This window comes from Typopeltis vanoorti, chromosome 11 (genome assembly GCF_054136105.1).
Source record: "Typopeltis vanoorti isolate ZY-2024b chromosome 11, IOZ_Tvanoo_1.0, whole genome shotgun sequence".
NCBI lineage: Eukaryota > Metazoa > Arthropoda > Arachnida > Uropygi > Thelyphonidae > Typopeltis > Typopeltis vanoorti.
In genome coordinates this window covers 50,562,249-50,580,461 of record NC_143559.1, presented here as the reverse complement: position 1 = coordinate 50,580,461, position 18,213 = coordinate 50,562,249, and the positions used below count along the sequence as shown (strand labels likewise).

The following is an 18,213-nucleotide window of genomic DNA, read 5'->3' as shown; positions in this document are numbered from 1 at the left end:
GCAGCCTTAAGAACCAAATATTTAAGTTATTTTCTTTTTCAATATGTGTGTGTGTATGTATGTCGACAGCTTATCATGCTACCTGTAAAGGCAATTCACTCTAGAAACTTCCAAAATAACAAACTATTCCTTTTGCACCAAAGGTATGCTACAGTGCGAGTTGACTGTATCTTTAAGAACCAAATATTTATTTATTTAAAATGTATGTACAGGTAGTCCTCGACTTATGGCCAAAAATTATTATTAAAAATTCTCTAATTTAACTTTGCCACCAGCATATAAATACATATATTACATTGCTTTTGTATATGCATTGCCATCAGTCGACAAGCAACACCTATCACCAATAAGCAATAGTTACTGCTATGATTCACCCACTTCTAACTTATCATAGCCTTTGGCATGTTAGTTGCTAATCAGCAGTCAAAGTGTTTGTTTCTCTCTTTGCGATTTTTATCTCGTCATAACCCTATCATGTCCAGTAAGAGAAGTAATACTACTGATGAAAATTCCAACATAAAAAAGAAGGCGAGGAAAGCTTAAAGTTTAGATATTAAAATGAAGGTCATTAAAGAATATGACAAAGGAAAGAAAGTCGATAAAATAGCATGAGAAGAAAAACTATCACATTCAGCTGTTTCAACAATTATAAAAGATAAATTAAGAATAATGGAGGCAGCTAAAGGGGCAGTTAATATGAAATGTACAATTTTAACAAAAAAAAAAAAAAGGGCCAATTCATGAAATGGAGAAACTTTTAATGATATGGATAGAATTCCTTTCAGTTTGTTTACGATTCAAACAAAAGCACACAGCCTATTTGACAATTTAAGGAAACAACAAGAACATAAATACAGCGAACATACATTTAACACTAGTAAAGGTTGGTTTTATCGATTCAAAAGCCGATTTAACTTGCATAACATACGAATAACGGGAGAAGCTGCTAGTTCCGATTTTGAAACTGCTGAAATTTTCGAGAAAAATCTGAAAGAGACGATAAAAGATGAAGGCTATTTGCTAGAGCAGATTTTTTTAAGATAGATGAAACTGGACTGTTCTGGAAAAGAATGTCAGAACAAACTTACATTCACAGAGAAGCTACATCGCAGCCTGGTTTTAAGGCATTTAAAGATAGGATTATGCTTCTTCTTCTTGGAGGAAATGATGGTTTTAAATTAAAACCATTTCTTGTTTACCATTCACAAAACCCCAGAGCTTTGAAAAACACTGACAAGAATAAGTTTGCTGGTTTACTACAGGAGTAATCATAAGGCTTGGATGACAACTGTTTTATTCGAAGATTGGTTCTTAAATTATTTTATTCCAGAAGTACGTGCCTACTGTCTTGAAAAAAACATTCCTTTTAAAATTCTATTGCTGCTTGATAATGCTCCAGTACATCCTCTTCACATGGGCGCTTAGAATGAAAATATAAATGTGATGTATCTACTGTCCAATACAACCGTTATGATTCAACCTATGAATCAAGGTTTGATTGAAACATTCAAGACATGTTATCTGAAAACTAATATCCATCGTTGTCCATTGCTGTCCATTGCTTTTCTCAAGTAATAACAGCAATGGACAACGATGCTATAACATTATACAATTTTTGGAAAAATTACGATATTAACCAATGTATCCAGAACATTGGAACTTCATGGAAAGAAGTATCAGAACAATGTATGCGAGGAAGTCACTACCGCAGGAGACACTCGAAGAGTACAATGAGCATAGTATGTTAGAACAAATTGAAAAGGAAATCATTGAAATTGCAAGAAAACTGAATCTAGAAATCAATATTACCGATATAGAAGAATTAGCAATCACAAAGGTAAAATTGAAATTGAAAATTGATAAATAAACTGACTGATAAACTTGATTTTCCAAAACAAAAGAACTGTAGAAGAAGAAAGGAATAATGAAGAAGATGAAGAGAAATTGTTAAAAAAATGTACTGTAAAAGGATTAGCAGAAGTATTTTCTAAACTAAATCAAGGACTTCAGCTACTCGAAAATGTGGATCAAGACACCGATTGCTTCGTCAAAGTCAAAGAGCAAATTCAAGAAGCAGTCAGATGTTATCGCAAAATATATGAAGAAAAAAACCAACAGACAACATGAAACAATTTTCTTATTAAAAAAGCTACTCCTGATCGCAAAAAATAACCATATTTTCCAAATGAGTGACAGTTATTCACCTGTTTAATTAAAGACACTGTTAATAAGTTTTTTGTTTATGTTAACTAATATTTAAAGGAATTTCAAATTAAAGTAAGTGCACCATTTTTGATATGTGTTTATGTATTTTTTTCTTAAATTTTTCTTTCTTAATTTTGTATTTATATGTATATGTGCTAATAAATAATTTATATATGTTTATGTAAGTTTATACATTTTTAACCACTTTAAATTAAATAGAAATCTAATTTATGAAAATATTATAACAGAAATCAAACAAATTAAGAATTAAAAAAAAAAAGAAAAAAAAAAGTCCGTGACTTACGTCAGAATCGACTTACAATGGTACAATGGTCCTCGACCTATGAAGGGGTTCCGTTCCAACGGAACCCCTTCATAAGTCGAGGACTACCTGTATATATATGTTACATAGTAGTGTGGAGTTAACTCTGAATATAGCAAACTCATAGGGTTAACAGCAATAGTTTGCTATTGCACTTTTTTTTTTTTTTAAATGGAACTATGCTTATAGGATTTGGACTCGAACTTTTTCAGCGGTTTGTTAAAGTGAATAAATTTTTTATAACGGTGTTTGTACATAATTAACTAAGCTGTGTAAATATCATATATCATTAATAAAAAAAGAAGCATGATTATAAAAGTTATAGTCTTTAGCATAAAACTAAGATTGTGCATGAGTTCTAGTGTTTTAAAACCATTTTATTTGATGTGATAAGGATAATGAAAGAAGACATGTTCAGAATAATGAAGTTTCCAGAGGTTGTATGAATGATCCCATCATCATCATCGTCTTTTGTTGTGTTAGGCTCAACTGCCTGCCATAGCCAAGTAAGCTGGCTATTCTGAAACATAATTATGGGAAAATCTTCAGATGAACACACAATTAACACAGACATTCAGTATTATTAAAATTTTAATTTTAAAACAAATAAAAAGCTCAGCAGCTTTTAGAAGCCAGAAGATGCCTTGAGAGAATAACAGAGAAAAACGTATAAGAGCTAAGCTAAATAATTCATGGGAACAGTTCAGTCAGAATATCCAAGATAAATATCACGAAGGAAACAAAGTGTTCTGGAGGTTAAAAAAATAAATAAATAAAAAATAAAAGTTCAAAATGGAGGAAGAAAAGTGATATACAAACTGAAAATAAAAGATATTTTGGATGTCTGGAGTAATTATTTTGAAAGATCACTAAATGAGATAAGCAGCAACAGAAATGTAATGGGAAATAATCCAGATAAGAAGAATAAATATATTCCATTTACCTGGTACTCACATATATATATAATATACAGGAGAATCTAGTGTTAATTGGGACATCCGTTTATTTGGAACAAATCTTAAAGAACCAAATCGAGAAATTGTCAGTTCTTTGTTTATTTGGGACAGAAGATGCAGCATTCAAGATTATCCTTCTGAGGTATTCACATGTAAAGGTTAGTTGGTTTAAGGCTTATTGGCTCATGGACTACAAAAGTCATAGTGTGCCAAACCACAGCTTATATATGACTTATCAGCTTAGTTTCTCCATGTGTTTTAGATGACAAAACTCATCACTCCTCTCACAACTCAGCTTATACAGCATACTATCTTCTAAGAGGAGGACAGTTTCTAACTAGCATTAGTTGAGCGCACTTGTGTAATTTTTATATTGAGCAAGCACTTAATCAGAAAAGTGTAGAGATGTGCAGTTTATTTGCAGTTTTTGTTCATGAAATGTATAAATGTGCATGAAAATGAAAAGTTAATTCATAATATATACTAACTAAATTTTTGAGAGAGAGAGAAAATGGCCTTGCCATTTTCTCTCTCTTTCAAATAACAATTTACTGAGAAGCAAAAGTCAGTTTCTAAGGTGTACTATTTTAGTAAGTTTGTATAAATAATTTCTTGCTTTGAGAACAATTCTGAATTTACAAAAAGGAGCTTCAAGTTGAACAGAAATTCCATAAATGGAATTTCAGCATACGATAAAGTTCCATTTCATCATTTGGTAATTTCATTTCCAAGCAAACTGCACTGATGAAAAAGACGAAGAAAGATTAATTAATTAATTTTTAACATAAAACAGATAACAGAAAGATGTTAAGGATCTTGTATGATGGAGGAAAACAGAAATAAAATTAATATCATATGAAATTACTATGAATCTCTAAAATTACAGGTGTTTATTTAAACTTAAACAATGCTAATAAGTATCACAGGAATTAATTAATTAAAAGAAACACACATATTAACCACAGTGAAAATTATTTAATATAAATATTTCATCCTAAGTATCTTAGGATATTATCAGTACAAGTTTAAACAATAATAGGAATAACATACAGTTAGGGCGCATGATTACAATAGTATCTCATTAAACGAGCGTAACGTGTTACAGAAGTAAAAAAAAAAAAAACTAATAATAATTATTTTACACAATTTTGTATGACAATTTCCCATACTTTAGGAATAGTAAGAACGTCGTTGCAGTTTAAATTTGGTCTGCGCAGTAGGGCTTCAGAACTTTCTTTATATAAATGTTCGTGTTTATATAAAGATCTATGTAAAAGTTTAGACTTTTACATAGATTTAGTAATTTTAATTTTAATTGGATTTCAATTCTGTGATTTCAATTCCAACTCGTTTTGAGAGGCCAGATTTCTGTGGTTTAAAAAGATGAATGTGGTCTTAATGTTCTGAGATGCGTTTCTGAACAGACCTACCTGTCTGTCCAAAGTAAGACAATTTGCATGAGCATGGAATCTCATAAATGCCAGGCAACACCAAAGGTGAGAGTTTGTCCTTAGGAGAAGGTAACAAGTTGTAAATTTGGTTGATAGGTTTGTAAGTAGTGGCAAAATTGTATTTCTTCATAATTTTAGAAAGACGTTCGGAGATGCCTTTGACGTAAGGTATGGGAATCCTATGGACTTCTTCTTCTGGTTTGATGTGTGGGAAAGTGACTGATGATTTTTTGAGTTGTTTTTGGATTATATCCATTTAGGATGGCTGTATTTTTGATTACTTCTAATTCTTGGTTTACAGATTCTTCAGAAGAGCAGAATTTGTGTGCTCTGGAAACTAATGATTTAATAATGTCAGATTTCTGAGATGGATGATGAGTGGAAGAATTGTGAATGTAGTGACCTGAGAATGTAGGTTTGCAAAAGACAGAAGTGGCGATGGAACTGTCTTCTTTTCTCTGAATGTGTAAATCCAAAAAGGAGATACCCTGTGGATATTCTTTTTCTAACGTAAAGTTGATGCGATGATGAAGAAGGTTAATTTTATCTAGAAACAGTTGTAATTCATGTTCGGGATGATCCCAGACTGCAAATACATCGTCGACATATCTTAACCAAATTTTTGGTTTGGATTCAAAAGTGAATATTTTTTCCTCAAGGTGTTCTAGAAACAAGTTTGCTAGGTTTGGTGATAAAGGAGATCCCATTGCTATTCCTTCTTCTTGCTTGTAAATTTGACCTTTCCAGGTGAAGTAACCTGATGCAATAACAAACTTGAACAATTCAACTATATCAGAGGGAAATTTTTGAGTTAGTAATTCTATTGTTTCCTTATGGGGAATGTTCGTGAAGAGGGAGACGATGTCGAAGCTGATTAACAAGTCAGTTTTTTGACAGTTGAATGTCTTTCATTTTTGTGTGAAACTCTGTAGAATTTTTGATTGAAGAGACTGAGTGGCCTATGTGAGGACGGAGAAGGTTAGATAAGAATCTTGATAACTTGTAAGTTGGACTGCTGATACGGTCTACGACGGGTCTGAGTGGAACAATAGTTTTGTGTAGCTTAGGTAAGCCATAAATTCTAGGAGGTCTTGCATGGTATGTCTTAAGTTGTTTGATTGTTTCTTCATCTAAGGAGGAAGTTTCATTAAGTAACTTATTTAATTTTCTGAGTTGACGTTTTGTAGGATCATAATCCAATTTGGCGTAAGTATTACGATCTCAAAGAAGTAAATTCATTTATCGCTCATATGAATTGGTATCAAGAACCACAGTGGTAGTTCCTTTATCAGCTCTGGTAATGATTATGTTTTTATTACATTTTAAGGATATAATAGTTTTCAATTCTGATGGTGGGATATTTAATTCTGAAGATTTGGCATTGTACATCACTTTAGCTACCTCAAAATGAAGTCTGTTGGCTTCAATACTGGAGAGATGATTGATGATTGATGTTTCTTTCTATATTATGTATGAAGTCTAAATATGGGAAACATTTTAGTGAAATCGCAAATTTATGGCCTCTTGCTAGAATATTTAATTCGTCTGCTGTTAGAAATGAAAGACATTCAACTGTCAAAAACTGACTTATTAATCAGCTTCGACATCGTCTCCCTCTTCATGAACATTCCCCATAAAGAAACAATAGAAACTAACTCAAAAATTTCTGTCTGATATAGTTGAATTGTTCAAGTTTGTTATTGCATCAGGTTACTTCACCTGGAAAGGTCAAATTTACAAGCAAGAAGAAGGAACAGCAATGGGATCTCCTTTATTACTAAACCTAGCAAACTTGTTTCTAGAACACCTTGAGGAAAAAATATTCACTTTTGAACACAAACCAAAAATTTGGTTAAGATATGTCGACAATGTATTTCCAGTCTGGGATCATTCCGAACATGAATTACAACTGTTTCTAGATAAAATTAACCTTCTTCATCATCGCATCAACTTTACATTAGAAAAAGAATATTTACAGGATATCTCCTTTTTGGATTTACACATTCAAAGAAAAGAACACGGTTAAATCGCCACTTCTGTCTTTCACAAGCCTACATTCTCAGGTCACTACATTCACAATTCTTCCGCTCATCATCCATCTCAGAAATCTGGCATTATTAAATCACTAGTTTCCAGGGGAGGATGCTTAAGGGTCAAAGCTGTATAACTGAGAGGAGACCTCCACATAGCCTTTAAAGGAATGTGGAGACCCGACCAGGGCTTCTGACCTAATGTCCAATCCTCACCTTCTCGTGGTGCACCCTGTTGGGTATCTACTTGGATACTGAACGAACGAGGATGGGCTGGCAATTTGGGATTTAGCCGACCAAATTGTATTCTTATTGGTTAAACCAAAATATAGAATGATGGTACAACATGACAAAATTTCATGCCGGCTGGGGCATCGCCCGGTTAAACAAGGCCCCCGTTGTTTTCGCCAGGGAACCAGAGCGAACAGCGAAAAGTCAGCTACTGGAACAAATCTGAAAACAAACCCCAACTCAACATCACCAGAGTTAAAGATTGGTACTATAAACGTAAAAAGCCTGAATGGCAAAGAAATGGAGCTAGCTGAGGAATTAGATAAGTACCAGATCGATATAATAGGGGTGACTGAAACAAAAAAGACCAAAACTGGTGAGATCTTTCTGAGCAATAAATACAAAATGTTATATTCAGGCAATGATAATCAAGGAAAAGAAGGAGTAGCCATAGTATTCAACACAAAATACGAGGCTAATCTTCTGGAATGGCAGGCAGTCTCAAGTAGAGTAATGTGGGCAAATATGAGAATGGGGAACTGGACAATGAGACTTATTTGTGCCTATGGTCCCACAGAAGGTTCTACTAAGGTAGAAGTGGAGGAATTTTTTTGAGGCTTTAGAAAAAACAACTCACACAATGAAAAAGGAAAAGTTGGTCCTTGTTGGGGATCTAAATAGCAGAGTAGGAAATGATTGTCAGACACACAAAAATATTTTGGGAAAATTTGGAGAAAAGAGCAAAGCTAATAATAATGGCAAATATCTGTTGGATTTCTGCTCAGGACATGGACTGGTTATTACTAACACTATGTTCCAACATAAAAATGTGCACAAATTCACATGGAGAGAAGAGGCTAGGAATAAGAAAAGTCTCATTGACTATGTTATTGTTGATAGTGATGTTTTCTCCCTGGTGCAGGACACCAGAGTGTACAGAGGATTTGAAATTGGAAGTGATCATTATTTAGTCTTGAGCAGGATAAAATTGAATTTCATATTGAAAAGAATAACATGTAAGATTGTTTTAAAGCGAATAAAAGTTGAGCAGCTCTCAGATGTGAACTGTAGACTAAAATACACAAAGGTTATTGAAGAAAAAATGAAAGAGTTTGAGAACAGGAACCAAACCTTGGAGATTCAATGGCAAGCCTTCAAGAAAACACTGATTGATTCAGCAAGAGAGGCATGTGGTGAGGTTGTCTGCAAGGATAGAAAAATCAGAACTCCCTGGTGGACACAGGAAGTTAAAGAGGCAGTGAAGGAAAAGAAGAGAGCATATCAAAAGTTCCTGTCAAATAAGTCAGCTTGTGCTCTTAGAGAATATAGAGACAAATGCAAGAATGCTAAACACTGTGTAAAACTAGCTAAACAAAATTCATGGGAGGACTTTGGCAAGAGTATAGAAAATAAATATCAAGAAGGTGGCAGAATATTCTGGAGGTTGATAAAGAAGCTTAGGAATGGAGGAAAGAGTGCTGTAAAAGGAGTTAGAGATGATAAAGGTGACATGAAAACTGGAATAAAAGATATCCTTGTAGTATGGAGTAATTACTTTGAAAAACTGCTAAATGAAGCAAGCAGTGATGACAGCACAGTGGTAAAAAACAATGACCAGGCATGCTGTCAGGAATACATATCCATACTTGAAGTAGAAAAAGCCATCAAAGGCTTGAAATGTGGAAAGGCAGCTGGAGTAGATGATATTCGACCAGAAATGTTGAAGTATGGTGGTATAAGTCTTACAGTGGCTGCACTGCATAGTTCAGAAAGCCTGGACAGAGAGATGAATTCCCTATGATTGGAGTAGAGCTCTCATAGTACCCATATATAAAAAGGGAAATAAAACTGAATGTGAGAATTACAGAGGTATTTCCCTACTGAGTGTTCCTGGCAAAATCTATGCAAGTATACTTGAGAAACGGTTGAGAAGAATTCTGGAAGAAAAGCTCGGTGAAGAACAAGCTGGATTCAGGCCAAACAGAGGCTGTCAGGATCAGATCTTCACTTTACGACAAACAGTCGAGAAAGCATGGGAATATAACAAAGATCTGTATTTAAGTTTTGCCGATTTGGAAAAGGCATATGAGAAGGTACCAAGAGAGAAGCTATTCAATACGCTGCAGTTATATGGTGTTAATGGGGCATTATATCAAGCAATACTTAGTCTTTATTTGAGTTGTAAGTCAGCAGTTAGAACTGAAGGAAGTACAGGAAGATGGTTTAATGTTAAATCTGGTGTGAGACATGGATGTACATTATCCCCTCTGTTATTCATTATCTATATGGATCACATTATGAAGGAAAGTGGTATTAAACATGATATCAAAATTGGAGATGTTAATATCAGCTCTTTGCTTTATGCAGATGATGTTATACTTCTAAATAAATCCGCTACAAGTCTGCAAGATTCTCTGACTAAATTGAATGGCTGCTGTAATAGATATGGTATGAAGGTCAGCAATAAAAAGACAAAGACAATGAAAATAGGCAGAAACATTGAAAATATCAACTGCATTGTGAATGGAGAACTTATAGAACAGGTAAAACATTTCAGCTACTTAGGCACGATTTTTACCGAAGATGGTAAATTAAATATGGAAATAGACAACAGAATCAGCAATGCTGGTATGGCGGGAAGTCAGTTGAATAAATTCATATGGAATAAGAGAGAAATTAATGGGAACACTAAATTAGCTGTATAAAAGACAGTGTTCAAACCAGTTTTAACTTATGGATCTGAGAGCTGGGTCAGAAGTAAAACACTTGACCAAAGACTAGAGACCGCAGATATGAGAGTCCTGAGAAAGATTAGAGGCGTGAACAGATGGCATCAATGGCAATATCATATTAAAAATGAGGATATTAGGAAAGAACTTGACATTGTCTGCATCAAGGAATGCGTTAGCAGAGCTAATCTCAGGTGGTATGGTCACCTAAACAGAATGGGCAAGGAAAGATTAGCAAAACAAGTGTTCTCTGCCAGGTTGGCAGGAAAACGACCCAGAGGAAGACCAAGATATAGGTGGATTGATAAGGTACAATGTGCCTTAGACGAGAGAAATATAAGATCTGATAATGTTGGAGTCTTGACAAGTAACAGACTGATTTGGAGGAAAATTGTAGATAGGAAGTTAGTAATGATATAATTTTTTCATGTAGTACTATCAATATCCTGTACACCCCTTGGGGGTACATGGCAGGAATTTGATGATGATGATGATGATAGTTTCCAGGGTACACAAATTCTGCTCCTCTAAAGAATCTCTAAACCAAGAATTAGAAGTAATCAAAAATACAGCCATCCTAAATGGATATAATCCAAAAACAACTCAAAAAATCATCAGTCACTTTCCCACACATCAAACCAAACAATAAGAAGTCCATAGGATTCCCAAACCTTACGTCAAAGGCATCTCCGAACGTCTTTGTAAAATTATGAAGAAATACAATTTTGCCACTACTTACAAACCTATCAACCAAATTTACAACTTGTTACCTGGCATTTATAAGATTCCATGTTCATGCAAATTGTCTTACTTTGGATAGACAGGCAGGTCTGTTCAGAAACACATCTGGGAATATCAAGACCACATTCATCTTTTTAAACCACAGAAATCTGGCCTCTCTCAACATGGAATTGAAAATCCAAGCTGTAGGATCCATTTGGAAAAGTCTAAACTTTTAAATAGATCTTTATATAAACATGAACATTCATATAAAGAAAGTGCTGAAGCCCTGCTACACAGACCAAATTTAAACCGCAATGACATTCTTACAATTCATAAAGTATGGGAAATTGACATACAAAATTGTTTAAAATAATAATTTTTTTTTTTTTTTACTTCTGTAACACGTTACGCATGTTTAATGATATTCTATTGTAATCATGCAGCTAACTGTATGTTATTCCAATTATTGTTTAAACTTGTACTGATGATGTGCTAAGATACTTAGGATGAAATATTTACATTAAATTTTCACTGTGGTTAGTTAATACATGTGTTTCTTTTAATTATGATCTCACCACAGGTTTCGTTATTTAAAAAAAAAAAAAATCACAGGAATGTTTGAATGAAGAGGGAAATAAAATAAATGGAAAGCAAAATAACTGGAAAAACAATCAACAACAACAACTTCTTCTTTGAGTGCCATCTCCTATCAGACTTCGGCGACCACCTTGGCAAATTTTGAGCGATTCTCAGCTACTCTGAACAGTCTCTAAGAGTTCATACCAGTCCACTGTCTGATGCCTGCCAGCCAAGATTTTCTTCATCTTCCTTGTCCTCTTCTTCCATTTATCTTCCCTTTTATAATCAATTGAAGTATCTTATATTTTTCATTACGAAGTAGGCAACCAAGATATGCAGTTTTCCTTCTTTTTATGGTATCTATAAGTTCACGTGATTTCCCCATTTGTTCCAGTACTTCCCGATTGGATGTTTTTGCTGTCCATGGGATTTTTAACATTCATCTGTATAACCACATCTCAAAGGCTTCAAGTCTTTTTATTGATGTTGTTTTTAAGGTCCAAGTTTCTGCACAGTACAGCAGTACAGACCATACATAGCATTTAACCATGCGTACTCTAAGCTCTAAGTTTAAACGTTGATTTCATCAAGAGAAAATTTTTTCTTGCCATTTCAATTCTAACTTTTATTTCCATTTCTGGATTGCAATCTTCATTTAACAAGCATCCGAGATATTTAAACTTTGCCACTCTTTCTATTTGTTTCCTATTTAAAGAAAGTGCTAAATTAAGAATTGGTTTCTTACTTATGACCATGAATTTAGTTTTGGTGATATTTATCTTTAATCCCATTTTTTCACTCTCCTCATTTATTAGTTTCCAAAAGATTTTGAAGATCCTGAATATTGTTAGCCAGAAGAGCTGTATCATCGGCATATCGGATGTTACTGATGATTTCACCATTTACACTAATCCCTTCCTTTCTTCCTTCCAAGACTTTTTGAAATATGGCTTCTGAGTAGATGTTAAAAAGAAGAGGTGACAGCACACATCCTTGCCTTACTCCTCATTTGATGTTAATGGAGTCTGTAATAATGTCATCAACTTGAACAGATGACATTTGGTTCCAATATAAGTTTTCAATGATCCTGATGTCTTTACCATCTAATCAAATTATTTTTAATAGTACAATCATTTTAGCATGTTGGACTTTGTCAAATGCTTTCTCGAAGTCGATGAAGCAAATGAATATTACCTTGTTTTGGTCAATTCATTTTTGAAATAAGATCTGAGAAGAGAAAAGGGCCTCCCTTGTTCCCAAGCCGAATTAGGTATCACTGATAGTGTCTTCACTTTTTCTGCATATTCTTTTTTGAATTATTTTCAGAAACATTTTGAGAATGTGACTCATTAGGCTGATCATTCTATAGTCATTAAAAGTTTTTGCATTTACTTTTTTAGGTAGCATGATGAAGTTCGACTGTAACCAGTCTTGAGGGATTATGCCTGTATCGTAGATCTTATTAAATAGCTTTACTAATATGTTAATGTTGTCACCTGCTAATAACTTTACTATTTCTGTTGATATTTTCTATCTGATCCTAGGGCTTTACCATTTTTAGCTGAGTTTAGTGCACATTCTACCTTTGATCTTAGAATGCATGGACCTTCCATATGTTCAACAACAACTTAAGCTGATTTAATCAAAAATACAATTAATAAAAATTTATTTTCTATACATAACTTAAGATTTTATAAAATGATCAATTTTATCAATTCTATTTGAAAAGAGAATGAAACATTTTTATGGATTTAACATCACAAACCTTTAACAAAGTAAGAGTAATTTACTCAGGTGGAGATAAAAAGGAAAAAGGAGTTGCACTTGTTTTTAATAAAAGAACAGCAAAGAGCATCATTAGCATAAAATGTCTGAATGACAGGATTATGGTGGTAAAATTGAAGGCTGAACCTGTGGACATAACAATAATGCAGGTATATATGCCAACAAGTGACCATTCGGATGAGGAAAAAGAGCAAATGTACATGCAATTACAAGAACTAAAGAAAGAAAAAAGAAAAGCCTATATGATTATAATGGAAGACTGGAATGGAGTTGTGGGAGAAGAAGAGGATGGGAGTGTAGTAGGAAGATACAGATTAGGTAACAGAAATGAGAGAGGAAAAAGGTTAGTGGAATTCTGTAAAGAAAATAAGCTAATAATTACGAATACTGGTTTTAAAAAAATCTAAGAGAAGACTATACACATGGAAAAAACCAGGAGATAAGGAAAGGTATCAAATTGATTACATTATAGTAAAGCAAAGATACAAGAATAGTATAAAAAATGCATGCATGTATCCTGGAGCTGATATTTACTCTGACCACAACCTACTGTTCATAGAAATAAATGTGAAACTAAAGAAAATAAAAGAAGCAATGAAAAGGAAAAAATGGAACTTAGAGAAATTTAAACACTACCAAGCAATTTGGAAATAGATTGGAGAAAGAATTAAAGGAAACAAATTTTGTCAAAACTGAAGATTCAGAAAAGAAATGGGAACAAGTTAAAGAGAAAATAAAGAAGATTGCAGAAAAAGAAATTGGATATATAAGAAGCTAAAAGAATAAAAAAACCTTGGATAACTAATGAGATAATTTCACTAATGGAAGAAAGAAGATAATGGAAAAATAAAGACAACCCAGAAGGGAAAATACAATATAGAACCCTGAATGACAAATTGAGAAGGAAAGCAGAAAGTAGAGAAAATTGGCTTATAAAACAATGTGAAGAAATGGAAAATTATGAGAGAGTGGGAAGGTATGATCTTTTGTATGAAAAAGCAAGAAGCATAAATCACAAGAGAAATGGAATTTGAGCTAGAGGCATAGAAAATAAGAAAGGAGAAATTATAAATGAAGAAGATAAAATCCTAATGAGATGGAAGGAAAACATTGAAGATCTATATGACAAAGAAAATAGACCAAATGAGTTGCCATTAGAAGATATAAAGAAGGTAAATAAAGATGATCTAGGCCCAGAGATTTTCAAGACAGAAGTAGAAATGGCCATTAAAGAACTAAAATGTGGAAAGACAGAAGGAATAGATGAAATACCTGCAGACTTCCTGAAACAACTTCAGAAGAAAGGAACTGAAGAAATAACCAAAATAATAAATTTAATTTATAACAAAGGAGAATTACCAAAAGATTTTATGACCTTAATATTTATACCTATACCAAAGAAAAGTAATGCAGTGAACTGCAAGGATTTCAGAACAATAAGTCTCATTTCCCATACATCAAAAATACTTATGAGAATCTTAACACAAAGAATTGCATCTAAAGTGGAAGAATTTCTTGGAGAAGATCAGTTTGGTCTCAGGAAGGGTAGGGGAACAAGAGATGCGATTGGACTGTTAAGAATAGTAAATGAAAGAAGTTTGGAAGTGAATAAAGAAGTTAATATCCATTATATAGATTTCGAAAAAGCTTTTGACTTTGTAAAATGGGATAATATGGTGGAAGTAATGGAAAAGATTGGTATAAATTGGAAAGACAGAAGGCTATTTCACTATATATGGGACAAACTGCCATGGTGAGAGATATACATGGTACAACAGAACTAGGTATCATTGCACGAGAAGTAAGATAAGGACTGTTCTCTGTCACCAATTTTGTTTAACATGTATTCCGAAGCAATGTTAAAAGAAGCACTGGAGAATCCGGAAGAAATAATAAATATTGGAGGTAGACAGATATTTGCAAAAAGATATGCAGATGACAAGGCATTATTATCAAATACTGAAACAGGACTCCAACATCTGTTAAACAGATTACTGGAATCCTGTATCAATTATGAAATGAAAATTAACATAAGAAAAACAAAGTTAATGAAAATAGCAAGGAAAGAGGCAAATATGGATATCAGAATAAATGGGAAAAAATTGAATCAAGTAAAGATGTTTAAATATCTAGGAAGTGTTATTAGCAGATGTAAGATGTAAAAGTGACATAAAAACAGCGATGGGAAGAGATGCCTTTAATAGAAAATGGATTTTATTCAGAAGTAAAATGGATAGCAACCTAAAGAAAAGACTAATAAAATGTTATGTGTAGAGTGTTGCCCTCTATGCATCTGAAACTTGGATATTGAAGAAAGAAGAAATTAAGATTTTGGAACACTTTGAGATGTGGATTTGGAGAAGGATGAAAAAAATCAAATGGACAGATAAAATAACTAATGAAGAGATCTTAAAAAAGAGTAGAAGAAGAAAGAAGTCTGTTAAGGAGGATAAAAAGAAGAAAGAGAAACTAGATTGGACATATTCTGAGAGGGAATGGAATCATCAGAGATTCCATCGAAGGAAAAATAGACAGAAAAAGACCCACAGGAAGAGTAAGGAAAACAATGCTAGATAACATGCCGAATGGAGATAGGTACACAACCTTGAAAGAGAAGGCTCAGAACAGAAGAGAGTGGAAGGAAAGTTTTTGCTACTAAGAGAAGAACCTGCTCAATTGCAGAATACTCAAGAAGAAGAGAAGAACATCACAAAAAAGTATGTAAATCATTAAACCCCACATAAAATACAATTTATTAGTGTGAATCAGTAAAATTAAAAATTAAGCTTAATTAAATCACTAAGAGTTATAATCTTACCTGTTTTTAATGTATTACTGTCTACCTTTGATGCAATTTCCTTAGTAAATTCTCTGGCTTCTTTTTTTGGAACCTGATAACTAAACAACACAAAAAACATGAATCCTAATAAATATTCTAATAATTAAAATTATAATAACGGAATAACTCATGTAAAAATATTATTTATTAGTAGAATTTTCATCCGAGTATCACAGGCATCTTCAGTACATGTATAAAGCCAATTAAATAATTACTGACAATTCCAAAAGGTGCCATCTAAGTAGCTAATGTAAGATAACTAAAAAAGGTCGATAAATTTCTAACTTATTAAAAAAAAAATAAATAAATATATATATATATATATATATATACACATACATATACACACACACAATTAAAAAAGTTAGGAAAGATTAGCTGATTTATAAAGTACTATCTCCCACCATCAGATCTGTTTAAGTTAGGAGAGTGGAGTAAAGTTTCACATGTTTCTTTATAAAGCTGTTCCATAAGGAACCGACTTTTGTGAAGGACTCTTGTCTTGTTCCAATGAACTCTATGTCTAGTATTGATGGCATGTTCTGCAAGTCCAGACTGTTCAGGTTCAAGATATTGAATATAAGACTGGTGTTCTTCTAGATGAATAGAGGAAGATCTTCCTGTTTGTCCGAAATAAGATATTTCACTTCTCCAAAGGACCAACTTCCACATCTCAGTTATCCAGGTGTCTACCAGATTCCTTGCTCTTGTGGATTATCTTATTTTGGACAAACAGGAAGATCTGCCTCTATTCGTCTAGAAGAACACAAGTCTTATATTCAATATCTTGAACCTAAACAGTCTGGACTTCAGAACATGCTATCAATACTAGACATGGAGTTCACTGGAACAAGACAAGAGTCCTTCACAAAAGTCAGTTCCTTATTGAACGGCTTTATAAAGAAACATGTGAAACTTTACTCCACTATCCTAACTTAAAACATCCAATGGTTTATGTCTATCCCCCTTTGTGGGAGTAGTACTTTATAAATCGGCTAATCTTTCCTAACTTTTTTTAATTGTGTATATATATATAAATATATACTTTTTTTTAATAAGTTAGAAAATTTATTGACCTCTTTTAGTTATCTTACATTAGCTACTTATATAGACCCAGCCTTTTGCCTAAAATTAATCATAGAAAAAAGAAGAGAATACAATTTAGAAACACATATTACTTTATTGATTTTGAAAAAGCATTTGATAAAGTTAAAAGAAGCATTTTATTTAACATATTAAAAGAAAGACAAATATCAAATAATATCCTAAAAGCTATGATAAGTATATATGAAAATAATCAGATACAAATAAGATTAAATCATGAGCTATCATATACGAGAGAGAGATAAACCAAGTAGTCCGACAGGGATGTCCCCCTCTCAGCAACTCTTTTCAATATTTACCTAAATGAAATAATACTAAAATTTTCCATGAAGGTATTAAACTTTCTCCTAATGTGAACTTAAACACTCTCCTTTTTTTGCCGATGAACAAATAATAATTACAAATTCTGAAGATAACTTACAGAAAGCTATTTTAAATCTAAATGAGATAGCCTGAAGATTATGGTATGATAATATCAACAGAAAAATCAAAAACTATGGCCTTTAAAGGACAAGATCCAGTAAGAACTAAAATAGTAAAGATAACAAGATTTTAAAACAGGTGAATTCATTTAACTACCTAGGCTGTATGATTACATATGAAAATGAAAAAGATATAAACCTAAAAGTTGCAAAATACTTGAAAATAACAGGTGTAATTAACTTTATATTTAAATCAAACCTAGTTCAAAAACAAACCAGACTAAAAGTATACAATACGTTAGCCCTACCAATCCTAATGTATGGAAGTGAAATCTGGACAATAAAACAAAAAGACAAACAAAGATTAATAACAGCTGAAATGAAGTTTATGAGAAAAATTGCAAGGTATACTCTGTTTGATCACAAAAGAAATGAAGAAATTATGAAAGAATTAAACCAGGAATCAGTAATAGAAAAAAATGAAAAAATATAATAATAAATGGATTGAACATGTTCAAAGAATGAAAACAGAAAGATTACCAAAACAAGCCTTAGGAAAAAGAAAACCAGGACGTTCTCTTCAAAGATTCAATGATGACTTCTAAGGCTGGAACAGGCCCTAAATCCTTGATAGCATGATGATAATTGATGATGACATTAGTACTTAGGTGGCACCTTTTGGAATTGTCAGTTATTGTTTAATTAGCTTTATACATGTACTGAAGATGCCTGTGATACTCAGGCGAAAATTCTACAAATAAATAATATTTTTACATGAGTTATTCCATTATTATAATTTTAATTATTATGTCTACTCATGATATTTCCATACTGAAA

General features: G+C 32.8%; 1 protein-coding gene across 2 annotated transcripts in view; it reads right to left on the bottom strand.

Annotated features, from left to right (window-relative positions):
- Positions 1-18,213, bottom strand: part of LOC150101569 (uncharacterized) — a 288,212-nt gene that overhangs the window by 174,427 nt on the left and 95,572 nt on the right. For both annotated transcript variants that reach the window (XM_090400919.1, XM_090400920.1), the window contains exon 8: positions 15,830-15,909. In XM_090400919.1, the coding sequence (XP_090257045.1) occupies positions 15,830-15,909 (80 nt within the window). The remainder of the gene's footprint in view (positions 1-15,829; positions 15,910-18,213) is intronic.